At 40.5% G+C, this 24,335-nt stretch overlaps 1 protein-coding gene across 4 annotated transcripts in view; it reads left to right on the top strand.

Annotated features, from left to right (window-relative positions):
• Positions 1-24,335, top strand: part of CALCR (calcitonin receptor) — a 171,392-nt gene that overhangs the window by 125,912 nt on the left and 21,145 nt on the right. For all 4 annotated transcript variants that reach the window (XM_005504928.3, XM_065051080.1, XM_065051078.1 and 1 more), the window contains 4 exons: positions 15,526-15,679; positions 20,417-20,477; positions 20,568-20,634; positions 23,252-23,470. In XM_005504928.3, the coding sequence (XP_005504985.1) occupies positions 15,526-15,679; positions 20,417-20,477; positions 20,568-20,634; positions 23,252-23,470 (501 nt within the window). The remainder of the gene's footprint in view (positions 1-15,525; positions 15,680-20,416; positions 20,478-20,567; positions 20,635-23,251; positions 23,471-24,335) is intronic.

Genomic DNA, 24,335 nt, shown 5'->3' with positions numbered 1-24,335 from the left:
TTTTATGAAAGCAATTAAACATTAGCACCCAAGATTATCTGATCAGGTGTGTGTCTCTCAAATGTGGCTGATTAAGTAAGCTAATTAAAGCTTACCTGTTAAGTAAGCTAATTAAAGCGGGAAATACATAGACTAAAAAAAATCACCAGTTCCAAGGACCATCTGGAGACTAAAAAAATAGAAGAGCAGAAAAATAATTAAAAAATCACACGTTTTGTTTCTCCTTACTGCATAAGCACCATACAGAGGTAGCCTGTGCAAGAGATGCAATGAAAATACACTTTACATTTGAAGATAGGAAGCTGGCACATGATATCAGGCACCTAAATTGAAGTAAGATCATTACCTCAGGGTTAAGAATGATGCTTCCTGACAGCACAAGTAAATTATTAGAAGTGCTTTAAACTAAAAGTTGAAGCTGCAGCAAGGACTCTTGTGCTCTAAGATTTCATTAAAAAGCTGTACCTAGTGCCTTTGGGCTGAATCTTTATTTTGAATGAAATCTTGACCCCAGTGAAGCCAATGACAAAACTCTCAGAGACTTCGGTAAAGCCACGTAGCCAGTATGCTGAACGTCACCCGATGAAGACCCCAACCTACCTTGCTAAGGCAACAGACACTATAGAAATGACGTAAATGGTTACCTTTGAAGACTGGGGAGCTCCAGAGCAGTGGAGAGGTTCATGTATGCAGTAATCTTTCAGGTCCAGGCCAGGCTATGAAGAGGACCCTTAGTGCTGAGTACAGCCACAGAAATCACCCGGGCTGGTGCCCTTCCACTGATATTACTGAATATGTCCATGTTACTAAACCTGGCCTCAGCTACTTAGCTAAGCACATGCTTGGATGAACAAAGCCCTTGTTTCTACTTTCTTCTTCAGAACAGAATTTGCATGTCTTTGACTTGGCAGTGAACTGCTGTCTAGAGGCAAGGTACAAAGCTCAGGGCTAGAAGACCTGGGGCCTCCTGTTTTTGTTCTGCTGTCAAGTATGGGATGAGGGTACACTCACTGCTTGATCTTGCCTCACTTTCTAAATTTTCCTTCCTTAAAAAAAAAAAAAAATAGAAAAAAAGAAGGTGAGGTGACCTGTTAATATGTTCGAAGTGTCTCAATATTACTAGAAAGTGTATTCTGTTATTTTAGTACCATAATAGACCTGTAGTACATGATTGGGAAAAGAAAATGAACTGCCAGGGACAGGCTTTTAACACATGATGAAAATACATAGGGGGTCCATATGAGTATATGACGACTTAGAGGATTTATGTTAAAACTTTACTTATTCCATCAGGTAAATTCCCATAATATTTTTATTTTAATGCTGACTAGGGGAGCAAATGAATGCTTTATAGCTTGTTTTGTTTTGTTTTGTTTTGTTTTCTGGCTCTACTACACCCTCTGTTTTATTAAGTCCGTTTTAAGATGACTACCTCTACCTTCCTTCCTATAGTTTTCTGCATTTATCCCCTTTCCTTCTGTGCAACTCCTGAGCTTTACAGGCTCATGTATGTGTGTGGCTCCTACCTGTGACCTATACAGAAACACTGAAGTGTGTAGAAGGAATTTTATATACTCACAGACACCCTGTATGTAATGATCATATACAGAGATGCACTTGGTAGCATTTATTCTGCAAAATAATAGATGTGTTTCAACCCCAATAGATCCTGCACTTTTTTTTCCTGCCTAAAGTTTCACAATGGATTTTAAATATGCAACACCATGGGAAAAATACTTACAGTGAATACATATTTATGAAGATATCAACAAATCCATATAATTTTGAAACAAGAAAGAAAGTTCTGTTAAATAACAAAGAGAAAAGACAGGAGGATCAAGAGAGGAAATTCATCCCTAACACCAAGACACGTACATTCTCCCTGTATCCAGATAAAAAAGATCTGAGACAATCCAAAGCATCATTTACATGAGGAGAGGTTGTACTGCATCCTTACTTGCATATAGTTTGCTGCACAGAGATAAACCCTTTGATCATCATTCTGATCATGTAAAATGGTAAGTCAAGCCACTTTATCAATAGATCTTAATTTTCTTCTTTTACCTCATTTTTTTCCTGGTTATATAATTTTATCTCTTTCTCTTTTTCTTTCTGATTTGTCTGGATCTCAAATGATGGAAGCAAAAGATGTGAACTCATGACCATACAAGAACCAAAGAAGCAATGAAAAAGGTTCAGGATCACCTGAACAAAATAAACAGGACACATGTATGAACACTTATTTACATACAATGAAAAATGTAATGTGAGCAAATTTTTTAAATGTTGTATCTAAAGTAGCAACGGCATTAATTACACTGTTACTGGAACATATTTTATAGGAAGGCGTATCTTCTATCACCTTATTAAATGAGACTGACCCATAGAAGAAGGGTAATCTGTGAACAGCATATTATATTCTCCATTAAAAACCCTGGAAATATAAATAAAACCTTTGCTGCCTGATCTTTTAATATAGTCTTTCACATCAGATCTGTATTTCTCATTTTTCTTATTCCACAAGCCTAGTAATTTTAAGAGTAAATAGCAATGGGGGTAAAGGAAGATACAGCTAATGACTGGAGGGACAATTCTTACTAATGAGAAACTGAATAATTGATCAGCTCCATGGCCACTAATATAAATACATTTGTAGATACGACTATTTGGTCACAAATCAGTAGTGGCTCAGTAACTGGAAACTCATCCAGAAAAGCTTTAAGAGATCGTGCTGCATTTTTTATCACTTTCTTGTTCTGGTGGAGATATCTGTTTTCTTCTTTCTCCAGGCTGTTTTGTAGCATCTTCACTTTTCATGTAGAAGATTCACCCTTGCTTCTGGCACTATGTGGAGCAAAAGTTGTGGGCTCTCATGCTTAGCCATGGCATATCAGAGAGTAAGGACCCAGCATCTGTTCAGGCATGCTCCAATTTAATTGTGAAGTCCCAGCTTTCTGCCACACAGCTTATTTATGCCTAAATATGTAAATAATCTGTTCCCCTCTTGTATGGGTACAGCAGCAGAGCCAGTAAGGGACAACCCAAAGCAACCCGTGTTTCATTACTGTGCTAGTGGTTTCATTTTCTCAGCAAGGAGGTACTGAATGTGGGCTAGGCTGAGCCTGGAGCAGTTCTTTCCACCAGCAGTATCTGTAACTCAGCTCTTTTTGAGGTGGAAAGTATCTTGGACATGGGGTGTGATATGCTGAAGCCTGTTCTGGCCTCCTTTTATAGATGTAAATATTCTTTAAAGATCCTGAGCTAGTTTACCACTCTAGCTGATGGTGCAGCATGCCTCCCCTGTCTCTAACAGGACAGGCAGCATGTAGTCCCTTCCTCTTCCCAAGCATTTTGCTGAAGTTGCTATCACTGTGAGTATGAGGTGGGATGACAAAATGCTCTCAGTTTATCTGTACTGCCCAAATCCCAGCAAGCCTTCAGGAGAAACCACTAAGCTGCTTCCCACTCAGCATTATTAGTGAGACCAAAAGAAAGTGAGAAGGAAAGCACAAAAGCTGGTGTCCACTAGAATTGCAATCTTTAAAGCAATGCCATGATAGTAGTGATATTAAAAAAATTCTTGTCCTCATAAACACTAGAACACTATAAATAATCTCACCATTGACTAATTCAAGTGAAAATCATGCCTGCCCAAGCATATTAGGTGTTCCTCCCTACCAGAGGAAAAAAGTAGAAATAAAATGTTGAGTTGTGTGGAAAGATGAGGAGTGTATAAACGGTAGTTACTGTGATTTATGGGATTATGATACTGGTGACTTCCCCTGTTCTCAAAGGAATAAGAAGGGAATGGGAGCCTGGAAAACAAAGGGGGTTCATGGTATTTCAAGAACAGTGTTAATTTTAGGTCTTTTTACCATATCAATGTTACCTTCCTCGTCTCTTATTTTTTCTTCCTTCTGATGTATCCTGGCAGAGACTGGTAGGGATTAAAACATATTTTTCTCAAATGAGAGGCCAATAGCTGATAACAGTGAAGATAAATGGCAAAAGTGCTGCCCCATGTGACTTGTGTTTGCCTCAGCAGTCCCAGCAGCTCCCACAGTGCTGCCTCCGCTGGAAACAGCAAAGGTGGAGCTCCACAAAGAAGTGCACTTTGATCATCTGAGTTGTTTCATGTATTATGCTTGGAATAGAGCTTCAGAGCCTCCATTCTTGTTAAATTAATCAGATTCTTTGTTAATGTAACTATTTCCAGAGCTTGCCTTTCACTCTCAAAGCATCTCCAAAGTTATTCATCTTAGCACATCTGTTCCTCCGTCCTGTTTCCACTAGATTACTTACAAGGGCCTCCACAGTGAGTTTAGCCACCAAGAGATGACACAAAGCTATTCTAGAGTTTTGTCTAGATGCAAAAGTAATCAAAGACCAAACTTCTAACAGGGAATTACTTGCCAATACTTAGCAGTCATGCCTCCTGAGAGTATCTCCTATCCTAGAAGACGGTTGATATTCTCCTAAAAGCTGTTAGCATCTTGCCTAGGAGTCCTTAGTCTAATCAAGAGTCCAACTGGCTGTTTAAAACATTGAACTTCTGCTGCCTCAGGTGTAGGAATGAGGCTTGGTGAGACTGGGTCTAGTGTGCATCTGTGAATTTACAAGTTTTGTGATTTTGTGCATTTGCAGATTGTATTTGTACATTGACTTCACTAGTACAAACGGACTCAGCAAAGTTAACCCGAGAGAGTGAAATGTAATACTTGCTTTTGTGTAAGTCAAAGAGGGCCAAAGTCAGCCTCCAGTTGCATCCATGCCAAGCTCTATTGAAGTCAAAGGTTTTCCATTAATTTTGTGTCTCACCACAACACATTGAGTGATGAAGTTCTGACATTTTTGTTCACCTCCAGAGTAAAACATGGAGTAAAAGTTATTGGTTTGGGTGAGCGAACTGAACCTTTTAATTCATAATTTACAAGCAAAGGACTGAGGTTGTGCTTTATATTTTGCAGATGCCCCAGAATACTTTTTGCCATCTACAAAGGGATACCCAGATCCCATTAGTTTTCCTTTACCTGAGGAAGTTCATGAAGACAAGCTCACATCTCCCAGCCCTCCCATTTCCCCTGTGACAGCTACCCATCTTGTCATTAGTTATCAACAGTAAAGCAGAGAAGGGTGCATGTCTGAGTGGCACAAGTTCTTTTCTGACATAGTAAATGGTATACCAGGATAGGGGAGTCACAAACTATCTTTTGAAATAGGAATGGGTGGTCACTAACATTCTTCTAAGTTTCATTTAATTTTGGTGTTGTTTTTTGTTTGGTTGGTTGGGTTTTTTTTTAAGCGCAAAAAGAACATCACTGGTAATTGGGAAATCAATAAAAAAAGAGGGAGGACAGTAAGGTTTGGCTCTAATGCTCACATTTGGAGAGAATCTGTCCCAGCTAAGGAGCATTTCTGAACTGGACTACAAAGTACCATATGTCATTTTCTGAGGTTCATAGGTGCTATGGCAGAGCCTGAGATGTGCAAGTAAGTACAGGGGGTTCACCTCAGGAGGTGTCAGGGAAAGGAAATTTCTGCTCTGTCTGCCTCTTCCCTCATTGACAAAACAGAACTGACACATGGAGAGGACAGTCACTCCTCCTGCATTTCTGTTTCTCCAGTCTCAGAAGAATTGCACTTCTGAGTGTATAATTCTTTGCTTCCTAACAGCATTTGCTGTCCAGCCTTGCTAAGCTGCGGGGACACAGAAAATGGAGCAGTAATGTGCAGGATACACAGGGGCAGGATCTCCTGACTGACAGCTCTGGCACCCAGACATGGCCAGCGTGAGATCATTGACAGTGTCCAGTGCCTGGGAGCAAATCCAGGTTTCCCTGGGAGCAAATCCAGGGGAGTGTGACCCTCCTTGACTGTGACTTTGGTTCAGGAACATGTGTTCACCTTCAAGAGGATGAAGTGTTTTTATGCTTTATGCTGGTGAATCATTTATGAATGAAGTTTCTGACAGCAGTAAGCTCATGGGCAGTGACAGGACTGTTCTGCACCAGCGTCACCCTCATTGAAATCACTGGGTTCAACTGGTGCAACACTGCAGTAATGCGGATGTAAATCAGAATCTCTCCTTCCGTCCTAGGAAATATCAAGTCTTCCCTCTCCCATGAAGTTCCCCGAGATTAATGCAGACTAAGGGACATTGTGAATTCAGAACCAGCCAATATTCAAAGAATTATCACAAATTTTCAGTCTTGAATAATATCTGCATTCATTTAAAGACACGTCTGTCAGAGTACTCCATCATTTTCCCCAACGTCTTTATATTCTTGTTTATATTCTCAAAAATCTCAGAGTAATGAGAGAAAGAAGCACCATATAAACCTGGTGATGTCAGATGCACTGATCTGATGTGGCATGCCATGCTCAGGATATGAAGTATGGATGATTAAAGGACACTTCTGTGAAGAGTATTTATGGTTTATGTGGAACAACTGAATCTAGGCTGCAAAGAAGTCAGTCAGTCATCATCTCGGAGAAAGATCTGTGCTTTCTCAACAATGTTATTATGCTTCCTTTCTCAATGGGAAGGCACCATCCAGATAACAGTTGCCATCAGGAGGTGAAAAAAGACATTTAAGAATCTCAGAGTAAGTATTTATTTCGGGACAGACTCCTTCATCTTACTTTCCTCAGGAATTATTATTCTGTCTACATTTCAGTTGCTTGCTCTTCTTTTAAAGCAGTATCTATTAGTAGGCTCAGGTTTCTCAAAACTGTTGCAGCATCACAAAGGGAGGGATGATAGCTTTTGTGTAGCCCAATCCCAAGGAATTCCAGGTCAAAATAACCCAGGCTCTATTGGATCCTGTGGATCGTACTTCAGCAGTGTAATCCTTATACACTGCCTCTTATTTAGAAGGCCATTTTCTTCAGAAATGTGATTCCAGAAAGGACCTCATACTGACAAATGCATTTTGGTCCTGAAGCTAAAAGTATTGGGCCCTGGGGCTTGTTACCAGGTTTTCAGGCTGCATTTTTTCTGCTCAGGTGAGCATCATACCTGCATTCTCAGCCACAGCAAGGATGGAGGCACACAGCACACAGTCCAAACTGCAGTCTCTATGAAAAGTCTGATTTAACCTGTCAGGCTGCTTAATCATTGTGCACCTGCACCACCTCTGGGCCCTGAAGCTCTGCCATTGTGGCAGTGAGAAGTGAGCACGCGTGGGACAGTTGTTTTCAAAATCAGCAAAACCTTAGCTTCCCTGGTCTTGCTGTCATCAACTGCAGTTCTCCTGTCTGGCCACAGAGGCCATTTGCAACCACTGGGGCTTTTATATGAGGTTGTCTTAGCAAAGCGCTGTCTCTGTGTGCAAAATGAGTGAATCCTGATTTGCTAAAATTCATGACGTGCCATCAGAACTGCTGCTAAAGAAAGGTGTACTGCTGCAGCAGCCCCTGAAAGACTGTTAGTCATTCATGGTGTGGAGTGGGGCTTGACTGAGTCCTGATACTAATTCAATTCTCCATGCTTTACTGAGGCTTTTTATCACTTTTCCCATTGCTTTTCCTCAAGAGATGGGACAGGTTTGTAATTACAAAGTGCAGATGACCTAAAAATGTAGGGTGGGATCCAGGTGACCATAAATTTCTGTCAATTGCATCTGAGAGACTGAAAGGTGAATAGATGATGCATCATATAGATCCTAAAAATGCAGGCAATGTCAAGTAATGTCATCTTCTTAAATGTCGGATCAACAAGTACAAATGCTAACCTTTGCCTTTTTGGTGGGTTCTGTGCTACACTGGATGGAACTGCTCCTGTACTTTCCATACGAGGCCTCGCGCATGAACAGTACATTTAAAGCAGCTTAAGTTTTGATATTTTTTAGGTAACATAAAGCAATTATGTTTAGAAACTTTGCTGCTCTAGACACAACTACCAGTTCAGGAAAATTCAAATTAAACTTGAGGCTCCTCTCCAAGTTTTCTTTAGCTTGTCTTTAAAAGGATCTGCCTGGAAAGTAGATTTTTCAAAATCCCTCAAAAGATGTACATCTCCAAAAGGAATTCCCCTCATAAGGGCAGTACCATAACATTTCCAAAACACAATATTCTCCCTAGTACCATGCTGCTATAGCTACTTTCCTCACTGGGATTTTTCTGATTAAATGGCAGTGCTGCCAGTGCAGGCAGCTGTGTCTGAATACAGGAGACCATTCCCCTTCCTCTGATGCAGGTAGCTAAAACAGGCCAGGTAAATAAAATGCAGTGCTCATTCCTCTCCAGAGACTCCTTTAGTCTATGCATCTATACCATGAAGTCAGACATCCAGGTTAGGCGAGATGAATGACATCTGTGTTATTTCATTGCCCTTTGGTAACGGCTGTGCAGATCTGTATTATTGCCTATTTTCAGTCATGACCCAACCACTCTGCTTCTCTTTAAGGTATTTAAGACCAAACAAAAGTAGCCTGAAACAGAAGATAAATAAATGAAAAGGTATCAAAGTGTCTTTACAGATGACAGCCAAGCACATGGGGTAGCAGTATGGGAGAAAAAACAGTAATGATTCTGAGCAGGAGAAGAAGGCAAGAGGCTTGGGCTAGTCATGTACATAGCCTTTAGCTTTAGTGGGCAGAATGAGCTATCAACCAATAATAGATCAATTATCTGTATAATTAAGCTCCTTTTCTTATAATTTCACCTCTGAACAGCCTATGGTTGCATACACCAAACTGACTGTTTTCCAAATTTTCTGGTGCCCTCTTGCCCCAGCACCCCAAAATGTTGGGCACTCCTCCTGGCAGCAGGTCACCCCAGAAAAGGCACTGGAGAAGTCTGAGTGCATCTAGAGAGTTAAAACACCCATGAGCATTTGAGGTCAGGTATGTCTTACATTTGGACACCCATATTGTACATACACACAGCTGAACTAGTCACCCCCCACACCTTTTATAGCTAAAGATAGACAGAGGCACATTCAGGGCACAATCCATCTGACTTATTTTAGATATCTCATTCAGGCTGAGGTAATTTTTGCTGTAATCTCCATCACCTATATTGATTCATTATCTTTTGACTACAGAAGAAACAGCTTAGGTGACTATATTTAGTCTCACAAATCCCAGTCGTATCATTAGAAAATCCATGGAGTATTTAACTGAATTATGTAGTAGTTATATCCATGCCATCAGTTATATGTGTATCTAGTCCCTAGAAAAAACTTTTGCAGGTCTAGATCTTACACCTGAAACCTGAGCATAAGTACAGTCAGCTGTTAGATGTACTCCATGTAGTCTTAAATTAGCCTGGCTCACTGTGCAACAACAACATGCCCAGAGCTCAGGTATGACTGCAAAATCAGCCAAGGCACCTCATAATATCTAATTAACCTCTGCCTAACCTATCCTCCTGTGCCCAGTGACTCTTGCTCAGTTGTGATGAAGGAAGAGAGGTGCCTGAACTAACTCGTATCCAAGGGAATGGCAGGAAGATACGACCTGAGAGAATGGCAGGAAGATGTGCCAGGGGAGGTTTAGGTTGGACATTAGGAAAAAGTTCTGCATGCAGAGGGTGGTGGAACACTGGAACAGTCTCCCTAGGGAGGTAGTCATGGCCCCAAGCCTGGCAGTGTTCAAGAACCAGTTAGACAATGCCCCCAGACACATGGTATGAATTTTGGGGGTATCCTATGCATGGATAGGAGTTGGACTTGGTGATCCTTCTGCGTCCTTTCCAACTCAGGACATTCTATGATTCTGTGAACTGGAGCTCTTACTGTTTTCATTGGGGATTACCTCCCATCACTGGGAGAAGATGGCAGCAGACCTTGTGAGCACTCTGACTCCAGGTCAGGTAGTTCCTGGACTATTTTGTGGGGCTACACTGGCTGCCCCGGTTTTCTTCTTCTTGGGGCCCCTCTCTGACAGCCTCTTTGCCTCCATCCATCACTCAGACTCATACTTAAAATGCCTCCCTCCAGCAACCCCAGCTCAGAAACCCAGCTAATAAGCCCCATCGGGGGTGGTAAGTCTGCATTTTTCTCTCCCTTGCACACTGCATGACACGTACCGGGGTGCACCCGGCCGGCACTGGCAATGCTGGATGTGCCATGGGAAGCCCACGGGAGCCCAGGCCAGCGCGGTGCCCGGTGGAGAGCAAAGCTACAGCCCTGGGAGAGCCATCGCTGCAGCAGCTGGAACTCAGGAACGTGCAGATATAGCCAGATTAATTTCTGTCCTGAATGCCTAATTCTGGGCTGGCTGTTTTGCTATAGAGTAGATATAGACACAGATGCTGTTCTAAAAATATCCCCCATTGTTTAATTTCATATTTTGCTTTCTTGTAACACAAAACCTAGGATCCCTCTGAGCAACTGTGTACATTTTGTCCTGTAAATGGTTTAAAAGTATATTAAAACATTAATCTCTTAGCCCAGACCCCTGCGTGCCAGGTTTCTGACTGGAACACAATTTAATGGGTGACTCAGAGTAGATATATTGTATAATGGTATGGCATTCTGATAACCAGTGATTTACAGCTACAATAGTTAGCACTGTCTTGCTTTGGAAAGTCGTTTTATTGCTTATTTGTGTAATATATGGATACTTGGAATTTAATAATTTTTTCATAGAATAGTGTTCAACTAACCAGAAAAAAACCCAAACTAACCAACCAAATAAGCATGTAAGGCAGATCAGTAATCAGACTTCAAGCCACTCCTTTAAAATCCTAAGTTAAGAATATCTGAGTATACATTTTCTTGCCTTCAAACTGAATTTTAATACACCACATCTGACCTCTGTGGAAAGCAGTACAAACTCTCCTTGAGGAATGTCCTTTGCTGCTGTGCACAGGAGAGGTTCAGAGAGGTGAAGAGGAACCACATTGACAGATCCTCAGTAAGGTCAGATGTGTTTATTTCCCTTTAAACAAATAAATGCACATCTGTAGTGCTGGACCATGTAGCTGGCTTGCTTCGAAATCAATAACCTTGGTTGGCCTATTCTTAAGGATTTATTTCTTTGAAATGTCATTTGACAGCATTTCAATGGACAGTTAGCATTTGCAAAGAGAGGTTTCATCATACATACCCATGGGCTATCCTGCCCTCGCTTTACACAGGGCAGGTCTCCAGAGCTGGCAAGGACTAGTGTAAAACATGGACCTCTTTACTTACCGGCCTGGGTTCCTTCACTCAGGAAATCATCGCATGAATCAGGACACACAGGGATCTGGACAACTTTCCTGTGCCAGAACTGAGTCAGTGCTTTTGCTCTGACTGAATTACTGTGAAGACCTGCTCCAAAAAGCAGTTTATTTCACATTATATTTTGTTACTATTGTTGAAGACAGTATTCTGGGTTATATGTAGTCTGAGTGTTTTGGTTTGATTTGCCCTAATGGGTAGTGATAATAATTAATGCTGCAGCTTTCTATCCAAAAGCTATTAACCAATAACCAAGGAGAGTCTTAACAGAGAAACGACAAGTAAATGTGATGAGGGACTGCTGGATTAGCCAAAGAGAGTGGCATGACAATTACATCACTGCGCAATTGCAGAGTCCTGCGTAGGCAGACAGACCTTTGGGACTCCTTTGACAACTGAAACATTATCAGCATTTATAATACACCAATATATCCCACCAAACATCATAAACACCAGTTCTAGCTCCTTCTTGTAAAAGAAGTATAAATTATTTTATTTCTTCTCTGTGAAACGGTTCCAGCATCTTTTTGAAGTACCTTCATTACATGTTGCAGCTGAGATGTTTACAAGAGTTACATGACTCAGCAAGTTTTGCAAGAGAGAATGACTGACTGAATTCATGTTGACCCTTTTTGCCCCCGAGCAGTTAGCCAGAATTTAAGGCCATTGCAGGTTGCTTTCATGAGGAAGGAAAATTAACAGTAAAAGATATTTCTTTTTGGGTGTTCTCCTGCAAATCTATAAATAACTTTCCCGAGCTTTTATGTTCATCAGTGCAGTGAGAACAAGTAGCAGAAGGCAGCCTCCTTGCTTGCAGACTGAGTTTCTTGCCAGTCTGTATTCTGCCAAAAAATGGTTTACTCTTGGCCGTCCTCCCGGAGGCACAAAGGAGCTGGTTTCTTAGGTGGCCACCTGGCTTTGCGGGCTCTCCTGATAATTGTATCACACTTTACTTCATAGCCACCAACCTGTGCAGTGCAATGCTGTCTCCAGGCTGTCGAAAAGAGGAGCATCTGCTTATTCCTTTGTTTAGGACACAAGTACGTAAAGCAACAGAGTTACTGGGCTGCACTAGAAAGGACCAGCAGTTTCCTCTCAGCCCACCCTGCTCACAAATTAATACCCAATAGCTAAGTCACCTACACACCCATAAACTGAAAGCTCATGACATCTTACGCTCCTTTGTAGTGTGAAGGCGCAGTGAAAATCCTTTGAGTCCTAGATTTGACTGTGCTGCATATGGTATGACAAGGTCAGAGCCACTGCTTCAAAGAACTTACAACAAAACACATTTGACTTCAGCAGAAGACAAAACCCCTAGACATGTTTTTTTTTTATCTTAAAGTTAACAATCAGTCAGCATGGAAGTCATGGAAGATTTGTTTCTCTATCATCTTGCAATTTTAGTTATTTATATGAGAATAAACACTTAATAAAACTTATTGGTTCTGCAGTTTTCCCAGCTAATGTACACCAAGATGCTGGTTACCTTTATCATGTTTTATTTGTACCATGCATTAATCCAGTTCTCATCAGTAACAGGTTCTTCTCTTTTACCTGTTCTGACTTAAGAAAAACACTCTCTTTTTAGTGTAGGAGAATATTTTGACTGTATCACTTAGCCACAGACAAAATATACAGCATTTGTTACCTCATTAAAAAAATACATATATATTCTCGCTGTAGTTTGATTAATCTAAATTTAGCATAATTCACCTCAATGCATTGTTGTGTTTAAACTCTTCATTCTAACTTTTTCAGATTAATTCTCATATTAATGTGATGTGGATCCAAGTACTAATCACACTCATCCTTCATGCCTTGCCAATGGTATTCTTCTTTAACTAACTGCATAGAAAATGGTAAATTCTTCAAGTCATGAGCTGTCTCCATGGCCATTACTCTAAAAGATAGGTATATATTTTCATTTTAAAAGCCACAAGTACTAGTTCACTTGGAGATTATAGGAAAGAAAGAAATGTTGAGGAAATGAAGTGAATGAAGTTTAGATCTGTAGTTCTCAGGCTGCTTTCTATGGGTGTATTTGAACTAGAGATGAAAGTTTTAGCAAAGAGGGATTTAGTTCAAATGAAAGTTATGTTCAGTCAGTCTCTGCTCAGAGCAGCAGTGAACAGTGCAAACAGCTGGCAAAGAGAGGCAAGGGTACTCCATAATCATCTCCCTTTCAGTTCAGCAACATGAAATGCTGAAAGCATTAAGTTAAAATGACAGGTTTGAGAACATACCATGGATTTTGTTGCAGACCTCACCAGCCATTCTCTGCTCCCCTCCAGCTGCCAGAGTGCAGCATGAGACAGTTCCTAGAGCCCCGCTGGGTGGATGGAAATCTGGGGATGCTTTGGCACCAGCGTGAGCAGGACCAGCCTGTGTGCAATGTGCAGGCACCCCCAGTCCCTCCTGCCACAGCCACTGGGGAAATAACCCCCTGACCTGCAACTTCTCCAAGGAGATCCCCACAGGGGAGCTGGGGCTGGCCCAGGCCAAATTTGGGACACAGCAGATTTTATCAAGCCTGTCTGGAAAACTGCTGTGATGGCTCAGAAAGTTTGCTGAATTTTTAGAGGCTGGGTTAGCTGGCTGATGTCAGGAAGGGTTACACCTGCACATGTGTGCAGCCTTTGAGAAGCATCTGTCAGTCAAGGCAGCCCTTTTGGGGATGGGTGATCCATAAGGGAAAGCTGTCAGCTGGGAGGCTGCATCAGGCACAGGCATGGGAACAAGGCATGAAATATATTGACCCAGACTGTGAAACACATTCCAAGGATAATTTAAGAACCTTGATGAACGCATTTGCCAACAGAAAAAGGAGCAAACACTTCTTATTTGGGGGTTTGGTTTTTTGTTTTTTTTTTTCTTCTGTTAAACCTTTTTAAACCACTCTACAACCCTTTTTGGCACACTTTGTAAGAACTGCTCAGACGCAGTGTGGAAAAAAGATGTGACTGTCTGCTCTGCCATGTGTGGTGAGCAGAGAAAATGAATCACCCAAAATAAAAATCAGTCCTTCAAGTCAATCCTGTCAGAATCCTATATCCTAACCTATCAATAATCATATATTTTCATGAGCACTAAGCTGCACTGCAAATATTGAAAGAGAACTAAATGCACATGTTTGGGCAATTGCTTTGGGAATGTTTCTCAGCAAGAGAAGGTGGTGCACTGGATGGCTAACAATCTTTTCTGGTCTGTAGTGTCAATCTGAGTCCCTCAGGTGGGCACAGAACATGCAGTCCTCTACCTGCTGAACTGCCAAAATGCCTGCTTAAAAAGACAAGTAAATCTTCAAAATATCTCTTACAGCCTAGGTAATTAGCTTGGAAGACTTTTGCAGAAGTTAAGAGGAAGGAGTATTTTCTTGTGGCCACAGATGATGACTGTCACTTTGCCATCATTCCTGTGACCTCGGATTTCCAAGGAGCACATGGTGCTCCCCAAGGAGCAGTGGATCTCTGCCGGCACAGCTATGCCCTCCCACGCCTCCTGGCCCTCCTGGGTGCTGGTGACATGGAGGCCATGTGGAGGACCCCATTGCCTTCTCTGAGGAAGCAGATGGACATGAGGTCCTCTCAGAAAAGGAACAGCATTGTCCCAAACCAGATGGCTCTCTGTTAGTGGACACGAAGCACTTCCTTCCACCACTTCCCAGCATCTTGAAGCCACAGTCTCTTGCCAAGGTATATGTCTGCAACCCCATCTGAACCACAGGTGGGAACCACATCCCAGCTTCACCAGCTCTGTTTAGCTCCACGTGTTGCTTTGTTATTTCAACAAAATAAAGTTACTCCATCTTCTCACACAGGGGTGAAGCCAGTGTCCCTGACACACTACAAAAACAATCTCCACTGCCAACAGCACTTGCCATTCCTGAAGAATTGAATTCAGAGCTGATTGCAGTTTAAAGATTGAGTGACTCTGGCTCAGATGGGCAAGCTGACAAGCCTTGGAAGAGTTTGATTAAAAGTAAAAAAATTCACCCAGGCTGGAGCTCTAAGTTACTGTCTTCTTCACAGCCTTTCTTGTACATCTAGAACAAGATGCTTGTTTCAGTTCTAAAAATAGTCAGATTACCAAATTTTGAAGGAGGTTTTTTTATGTGGTACTTTTTGGAGCGCTGTTATAATATTTTTTCCCCTTTTGTCAGGGCTGTTTGTTCCATTAATCTCCTTTATAAAAGTTTAAAATCCCTGCCACTGATAGGTGGTGAAGAATCACAGCAAGAGCTGAGGATTTTTGTTCCACTTTGCTTTCATACAGCCTAGCAGTAACATTTATCTTTGCCTACTTAAATGCAAAATGCTGATCAGTTGTGTGACATTATCTCATTTGTCTAACAGGTAAGCTGCAAAGTGCTGCAGTTCTTTCACCAGTACATGTTGGGCTGCAACTATTTCTGGATGCTCTGCGAAGGCATTTATCTTCACACGTTGATAGTGGTGGCAGTGTTTGCTGAAGAGCAGCGTTTGCATTGGTATTACCTCTTGGGCTGGGGTATGTATGTAATAATTTGTAGCAAGATGGTAAAATCTTTCAGAGGTTTGAATTCTTCTGGCACTTGTACACCTGAATTGTCGCATTTATGCCAGTAGATCATGTCTTAAGATTGAGTTCTTGGGTCCTAAAATGGAATGCATTTATTTGGATACACCTAGAGACTAAGAAAATTCAGCAGGGGTCAGTTTCCATTGTTTGCTGCATCTTGGGATTTGACAAAAGTAATGCTTAAGTTTTGTTGAGCAAATCTTTGGGAGATAAATAGATTTCTGGTTTTTATCCAAGCACATCTCTCATCTGAACAAAACCTGTCTATTTTCATCACTTTTATGCAAAAATATTAATCTGTGAGATTACCTATAAGGATATATTTAGTCTGTAATGAAAAGGAGGAGGATCAGTATCTATGTCTCCCAAAATGAAAAAACACAGCACATAAAATGAGGAACCAGAATTTCCCTGGAACTAAATGCAGTATCAGATATACTTTGGTAGATGTAGTTTTAAAGGAGAAGATACAATTTTACCTACACAGGAGTAGATAATGTTCTTCTCTCAGAGCTGAGATAAATCTAACCAATGTGTTACAGTGGAGTGCAGTCTCTTTCACAGTTAAATCCCTGTTGTAAATCCAGTCCACATCAATATTGACAGAAAATCACTATCAAGAGATTTTTCCTATTTTGTGAACCATGAATCTCTGGCCTCATTCCTGTTTCTGGTGAGCTGCTCCCCATATTTTGAAACCACTGGTGCAGCTAAGCAGCAGATTATGGACCTTTATCTTCACTTAAGGTTGTTTGCTTGCATTCATATCTTGCAATTCCAGTCTGAAGCACATAGAATTTATCTTCTCCTTCTTGGGAGATGTTATACTTGTTCAACATGATTTCATTTATAGCATGAAAATAAATAAATATTCCTACTTCTTAAAAAAATTAGGAAATAACTAGATCAGAGAAAAATGAGCCAGTTCTGAATGTTCTGAGGAACTTTAAAATTCTGACTTTGACCACTAGTTAGACATCCAATATCAGATTCTAAATAGGCAGTAACCTCAAAGTGGAAGGTTGTTCTTCCCCTATTTATATTTTCATTTAAGATTCTAGTAACTTACTTTATTCTTTTGGTATACAACTTAGTGCTCTTTAGTTACCTACATTAGATACCTAGAAAACTAGCATGACTTTCTAGTTTATATGGATTATTGTGCCAGGTAAAATTTTCCAGGCATTTAAGAACTTTTTTATTATTATTATTTTTGAGAATGCCAGCATGCACTCTTTTTTTCTTGTGAGAATGGCATCTTTTCTGAGAAGACAGGGACCTGTCATGCTCTTGGAATTAAATTACGTGCAACATCATCAGCTCTGAAGTGAAGACAACATTGCTGAAGAACCCTAAATTGAGTCAAGGTTTCTGGACTGTCTGTCAATCCAAATAGCTGAGCCCTCTTGGAACAAGCAACTGTGTTATCACAAAGTTTTCATAATTCAGAATATTTGAATATACAAAGTGTGGTAGGGCTCTGCTTTTGAAATGGCAGCCCTATGTGAAGAGTCATTGTAAATGTTTCCTTGCCATTTTCATGTCTTGCAGCATAAGCCTTCCCAAAATAGAGTAATTCCATATCCAATTATGCGGAAGTAAAATGGTCATAAACATATTTTTTCAGATGGCATTCAATTAATGCAGAGAAATTTAATGCAACTGGGACAGGTAGCCTGCAGTGAAAGCTTATGAGCTAGCTGTAATATTGCTGAGAACAGCAGTAGCATCACGGTGGGTAATTCAGTGAAGTTATCTGTTAAGATACTCATCGGTATCTGCAGCACTGCCCAAAAAATAATCAGGGTGGTGGCTGTGGTAATAGGGTGATGATATCTTGAGAAGAAAAAGATTAATAAAAATAGACACAACTCTTTGACTATGAAGTCCACAGCCTTTTTAATGAAACTACATGAATACTTCCACAGAAAAAGTAATCATTAGCATCTCCTAACTAAGACAGAAATCATTAATAGCAAAATGATCTAATTAGGACTATTTGGCCACCCTTAATTTTGCATAATCAATGTAATTCAAGTGGTTCCAGAAGCAGTAGTCACACAGTCTAACTTTAAACATCCAGCTCTGTTTATCAAGGAAGAGTGATACATTTCTCCAAAGGGCAATGCAGAGCAACCAGAGCAGGCTGCGCTCTAAATTGCAATTCAAAAGATCAAGGTAAATGTACAACACAAAATGAATAGACTCATTATTCATTGTTATAACTAATCCCTGTGCAAGAAGATCTAGATTATTTTATTTGGAAAAATCACTAATGATATTTGTAAAATAACTATAAGAAAAATTAAAATCTGAGCAAATATAAAACACTTCTGCAAAATATTTGAGATGATGGAACGGAATCTGACATGGACAGATGTATTTTAAGGCCGATGCCTTCAGGTGACCCCTACTCTGGAACTGCTGCTGAGTATGTCATTTTTAATTTGTTATTGTTTCACTGGGTCAGGAAATCACCCTTACACAGAGCAAGAAAGCAGTATCAAATATGTGTATCCAGCTACAGTCCACTCTGACTGCTTCAGGCAGCTCCATCCACATAAAAGTGAAAAGCGAATCATTTATTCAGACAGTGCTGAAACAGATTGCCTTCCAAATTGAACTGGAAATACAATTAAGCATAATTGTCAGTTTGTGCCATTAAGGACGTGACATGACCGAAAGGGATATGTCATACCTTCTCTGGGATGTCTGGAATGAGACCTTTTCTATGTTGCTCAGTGCTGACCACATGTAGATGATACTCCTGGAGTGACACATGTTGTGCCACTGAGACCTAACAGGCCTCTTAGTGCTCTACTTCCCATCACCTCTCTGCTTTTTGGCCCTTTACAAGGGAGGAACAACATCTAGCCCTGTGGACCAGCCTGGAGCTGGAAATTTGAGCCATAGACACTCATGAGCTTCTTACTCTGTAACGAAATCTTTCCATCACATTCTCAAGATTTGCTTGTGAGTTTGTTGAGCCAAACTATTCTAGGCTAACAGAAGAAAAAGATCCCTTGGCATTGTGTGGAGCACTCCACTTGCTGTACTCCAGGCCAGAGCTTTCAGATTTAGACTTTTTGCTATTGCAGAAAGGCCCCTTAAAAATTCCACTTCAATCTATTTGTCAACAAAATTGGCTCAGACTTGCCCTATTTCCAAATAAAAAGGATTTTTTCAAGCTGTCAATCCCATAAGCTCATCCTGAAGTTGGGAACTCCTTTCTTTTCTGAGCTTTTTGTTGTTCTACTATGCATCATCACCTGATAAAAAGGCATTCTGAAGCCAGAGGCCAAGTAATAATTTTCTAACAATATATAAAGGAAAAGGAAATCCCTTTTGTTCACCCACAGCTGCATTGTCCTCCCAGTGTACACTGCAGTACGAACTTTTTTTGGCAGTAGAGTAAGTAGCTGTTGCTTAAAGATACCTAGTGACAGCAGTGTCCTATTTACATACTTTTTTGACCTTGTTCTCACTCCAACCTTGACTGGCCTGTGCTCTGAGGTAAGGTTTCCTGAAAATTTGGCTAGGGCTCTGTCTTTTCTAAAAGTGTTCATGAATTCACTAACACACAAAGAAACAAGGAGCCACATTCATCTCTCTGTGACTAATCATAGCATCAGCAGGACATTTTCACACATTTTTATTTATAATTGTAGAACATCCAAAGCTCAGAAGAAATGTGCAGTTTATAGGAAACAGGCAGCAGTAACTCTAAAGGTGTCCACAAAGCTCTCTGCACAGGAGAGACAAGGCAGTAGATCATCTCCCCACTGACCAACTATCTGTATGTGCAAGGTTGTACAAACTGGGGTCAGTATTACAGTGTGGACTCCCCAATTCCAGGTTTCCAGCCTACTGGAGGGAGGCAGAGCATATAAACAAGTTGAAGAAAGATGGACGAGAGTGGACCAGATTGTCACTTCTAATGTCAGGCTGGAAATAAGAATTTGAGGCTTCCAGTTTGCTAAGCGTGTTCCCAAGTTTTTGGCCCAGTGCGAATTTCCTCACAGAATCTCCCTGTCAGAGCAGTGGTCTCCCATGAGGCTTCATGAATAAGTGAGATGTGGATTTATGGTATCCACAGCTCCACTACTTGCTGAGATAAAGCTGCATGGGGTGGGCTTGGCTGCACAGAGGCTGGGAATGTGCAGAAGACATCCCAAATCCCCATCCCAAAAATCCTTACTCTTAACATTTTCTCTTGCCATAGGCTCTAAAAGAGCAACTCCTCACTCTGTTGTTTATTATGTTATCTGTCATGCAAGTTAATGTGCCTCTCTCTTGCTCAACAGTGATTTACATGGTTTTAACAAGTGTCCCTGGTTTCCCAAGGGAATACTCTGCTGAGAACCGACTGATCCCTGCCTCCTTCCCACGCTGCCTGCTCACACCCTTCCCTGCACAAGCTGCAGCAGTGCAGGGGAGCCTGGCAGCAGCCCCAGGAGAGCATGGCCCATGGTCTTTGGTTCTCCTTTCAGCCTGCCTTAAACATTATTCCCTTTTGCATCTCACCATTGAGGTAATGCTAGGGTGAAATGGGATTGCAGTTCTTTCCCAAAATCTGTAATTTCAAATACATGTATTTTATGGACAAGAGATCTTATAATTGTGTGTGACACATGAAATTCAAGCTAAAAAAATACCAAGACTGATATATCTATTTAATTGTTTCAGGGTTCCCTTTAGTGCCAGCATCTATTCATGCGGTTGCAAGAGCCAAGTACTTCAATGACAAGTGAGTAGTGTGCCTGTTTTTGAAGGATCTTAGCATTATTTAACTGCGAAGCATATAATAATACATTTTAATGGTGTATTTCTCCTCCAGTTGCTGGATGAGTGTTGACACACACTTGCTCTATATTGTTCATGGACCTATAATGGCAGCTTTATTGGTAAGAATATTATTTGCTATTGACAGTTTAATAATTATTTTAGAAATGCTGCTAACCTGCATAGAGTAGAGGTTTCTGTACTTTAAGTGTTCTGGTCAAAACTCAGAAGTAACTAGAGGTTTTCAGTGCTAAGTTTTCAGATTCACAATACTTTTCAAAAACACACCCTGAAAAACAATCAGATTTTGAGGCAAACCGAATCACCCACTGCTTTTGAGAATCAGGGTGTGATTACTCTTCCTCCAGTGTAACTTTTTTGACACAAAAGCACTGCATTTATGTGACATCAATGAGGTATTTGTTTATGCCCTAGCTGGGGTGAGCTGAGTGCAGGCTGGTCATTCAGCACAAGTTCTACTGGTCACTGAACTGGTATGGTCCAAAGGTAGGGAGATGATAAACTAGTCCAGGGCAGGGACTGGACTGTCTGAGTAGGATGACAAGATTCAAAATGCACCTTGGCAATGTGTATACATATAGCATGTTATATGCCAGTGGTGCTATTGGGCATGGTAAAGCTGACCTTCCCAAAAGGTGCAGAAAGGGCTTTTTCAACCCAAGCCCCAAACTCACCTCAATGTGTCACCCAAAATGCACTTTCAGTTTTTGAGCTGTCTTTTGCTTGCAAACATCTGCATGGATGTATCTGCAATAGTTACCTTGGAAATTAAACAGTAGAGCAGTGAACAATGGGGACACCTTTGAATAAAGAAACAACCTTCCATCTAATAGCTGAAAAATATGGAAATCTTTCCACCCTTTCTTGAGAAGCAGTCTTGCACATCAACAATGTGAAGAAGCCCATTCCTCTGTGCCATAGAATCCCATCATAACATCATGTCTATGTGGCTTTGCTGGTTCAATCTTTATTGTTTATCGTTTAATTGTTTATTGTTGTAATACCAAATAAATTCTAGGAAAGGCCATTCAACCTTTATTTTTATCACCATGCTCTAAGTCTGTACATCTTAGCTACAAAGTAAAAAGGAGGGACTTGGGTTTTTAATGGAAAAAAAGCAATCTTCAACTGTTTTCAGAATAAGGCATTATAATTTTTGCCTTGCACTTATGCCATTTCCAGTCTTATTTTTCTTGTGAAGATGTCAGTGTCTACAGAATGTCCTGCATGATTTGCTACAAAAGTCTGATAGTCACAGACTGACTCGGAAGAGCTGAGGATTTTTACATTTGTAAAGTCTTTTTTCCACTTTTCATAGTTACTTCCAGAAATTCTAAGTGAAGGTTAAGCAGAGTGAATGAAGTCAGAGGAGGATGGAGAATAAGGTTTATATTTAATGCTGAATGGGATCTCAGAAATCATTTATTATTCCCTTTTTCCAGTAGAGCACAAATGTAAAACAGTTGGAAGGTCTCTCAGTAGTTAAGAAGTGATGAAATGTTTTACTAAAGCTTACTGATTAATATTTTATTGTTCTGAAAGCTTCCACTGAAATTTCTCATGTATCTATTGAATTTAGGCGATTAAAATATCTGTGTAAGTTACGCAACTTACATGCTTATTTAACAAAAATCATCTGAAAATAAAGTCTGTTGAAGTCCAGAAGCATAGGTGCCTGATATTAACTGTAACAGAGTGGGAAAGAGTGATCTGAATACACTGAAGAGAGAGGAGGTCTGTGATACATAGAGCATCCATAGGGTACCCTCTGGGCTCATTATCAGCCTGTCTGCCCTCCCTATTCCTTCAGCAGCTCTCAGCACATTACACCAGAAGGTCTCTGTGAATCAAGAGCAGGTTTCCATATGTTAAGTACCCACAGATGGAATCAGATTTCCAGAAATGACTGAGGTGCAATGCTGAGCTGCTCGACATAGCTGACCATAAGGGGCAGCGGTAAAACTTTCTGAAGTGTCTGGCATTCTTGCCCTGAGCCAGTACATGGTAAATTTAGTTGTGGGTAATATACCACGGAGTCTGTGCAGTTGGGTGGAGGCGAGGGATAGTCTAGGTAGCCTTGCCTGCCTGCTCATACACAAGCCTGAAGTATTGGCCCATGTAAGGTGGAGTATGTTCCTGGGAGAACTCTGTTGCCTCCATAGGTCCCATATGCCCAGGGACACACTGGGGTTTCTCTCACCTGGCTACAGACATCTTCAGTGCAGACTGAAGCAAGATACTTAGGTGACCTTTAGACTCAGAAAAGAGACATTGTTACTCTTAAGGGACAAGTCATCCATCCTATTTGAACTTTAGACATAAAAATGAGATTAATTGTTCCATGGAAATCTTAAATTTGCTCACATCAGTATCAAAATAGCAAGTGCTTCCTGGAACTGATCCCTGCCTGCCTGAAACGTCCATGAAGGCTTCCTAAGGGAAGCATGTAGAGCAGCTTAATATCTCTTTTCTGAAGACGTTCAAGGTACTTTCCAAGGCTTGACTACCAAGGAGTTGCCCATTATCATAGAATCATAGAATCATTTAAGTCAGAAAAGACTTTCAAGATCATAAAGTCCAAGCATTAACATAGCACTGCTGTGAGCTACAATAAAGCTAGAAAGTTACATTTACTGCCATTTATATGTTTTAGGTATTTCTATTTTGAATGGCTGTTTAATTTGAATGCTTTCACCTATAATGGCTTTGCTTTTGCAGGTCAATTTTTTCTTTTTGCTTAACATTGTCCGAGTTTTGGTGACAAAGCTAAGAGATACCCACCGTGCTGAGTCCAACATGTATATGAAAGCTGTCAGAGCCACTTTAATCCTGGTGCCCTTACTGGGAATTCAGTTTGTGATTATTCCCTGGAGACCAGAAAACCGACTTGCTGGAGAAATATATGATTACATCATGCATATATTGATGCATTACCAGGTATGTTATATAGTATCAACTTCAGTTTAGGTGAGGTGCTTGCTGATAATTTAGCAAAAGGTGCTGTTTCCAGTTGTTTTGCCCTGAAATTGAGCACAACTGTGGTTTTGCAGTTCTTTTCCAAGTACTTTCACATTATTGGATTATCTGCCTTGGCACATGTAGCCTCTCTGCATAAAGAACAACAAAAAGATAGGGGAAATAATAAAAAAATGTAGCAAAAATGATCAGATGGCACTACTGCTAGACTAAGCAGAGACTTAAACTGAGCCTGTAAACTGAGATTACTGAGGGGTCTTATGTTCAAAGCATGATTTCTGTTGAAGTGCTCAAATTTATTTATTTATTGTGAGGTTGATATTAAAAATAGCTCTGTATGCAAGCTGTTGTACAGAGGGAATGCCATTATACAGAAGAAAAAACTGAGACAATGAGGCTTCATTTAGGAGTTAAAATTCTGGTTTTAGGCAGTTTAAATTAAAATGTAGCACTAACATTTTCATGTCAGAAATGCTTCAAAAATACAGCCTCATTCAGTAAGACAGGTTTATTTTCTTGTAAAAGTAAACCAAAACAAACCTAAGTGACTTTAAATGCTTCATTACTGGTTGTAATATATCCTGTCCTATATTGACTAGGAATGGCAGATTTCTATTGCATTTGTGAGTAGCAGTCAACATGGGCAAGTACAGTGATACACTTCTTGTTTCATTTCATACAGAAGCTAAATGCAGAAGTTATTTTAATGTTGGAGTATGAAAACAGTTAAAACCAAACCAAAAATACACAAACAAAAAAACCGAAACTGTGGTGCTTTGTTCCTTAAATGAAGTGATAAAGTTACCAAAATCTATGCATCCTGTCA

The sequence above is a fragment of the Columba livia genome, chromosome 2 (assembly GCF_036013475.1).
Source record: "Columba livia isolate bColLiv1 breed racing homer chromosome 2, bColLiv1.pat.W.v2, whole genome shotgun sequence".
NCBI classification, from domain to species: domain Eukaryota; kingdom Metazoa; phylum Chordata; class Aves; order Columbiformes; family Columbidae; genus Columba; species Columba livia.
The sequence above is the reverse complement of the archived record's forward strand: the minus strand, read 5'-3'. Positions and strand labels throughout refer to the sequence as shown.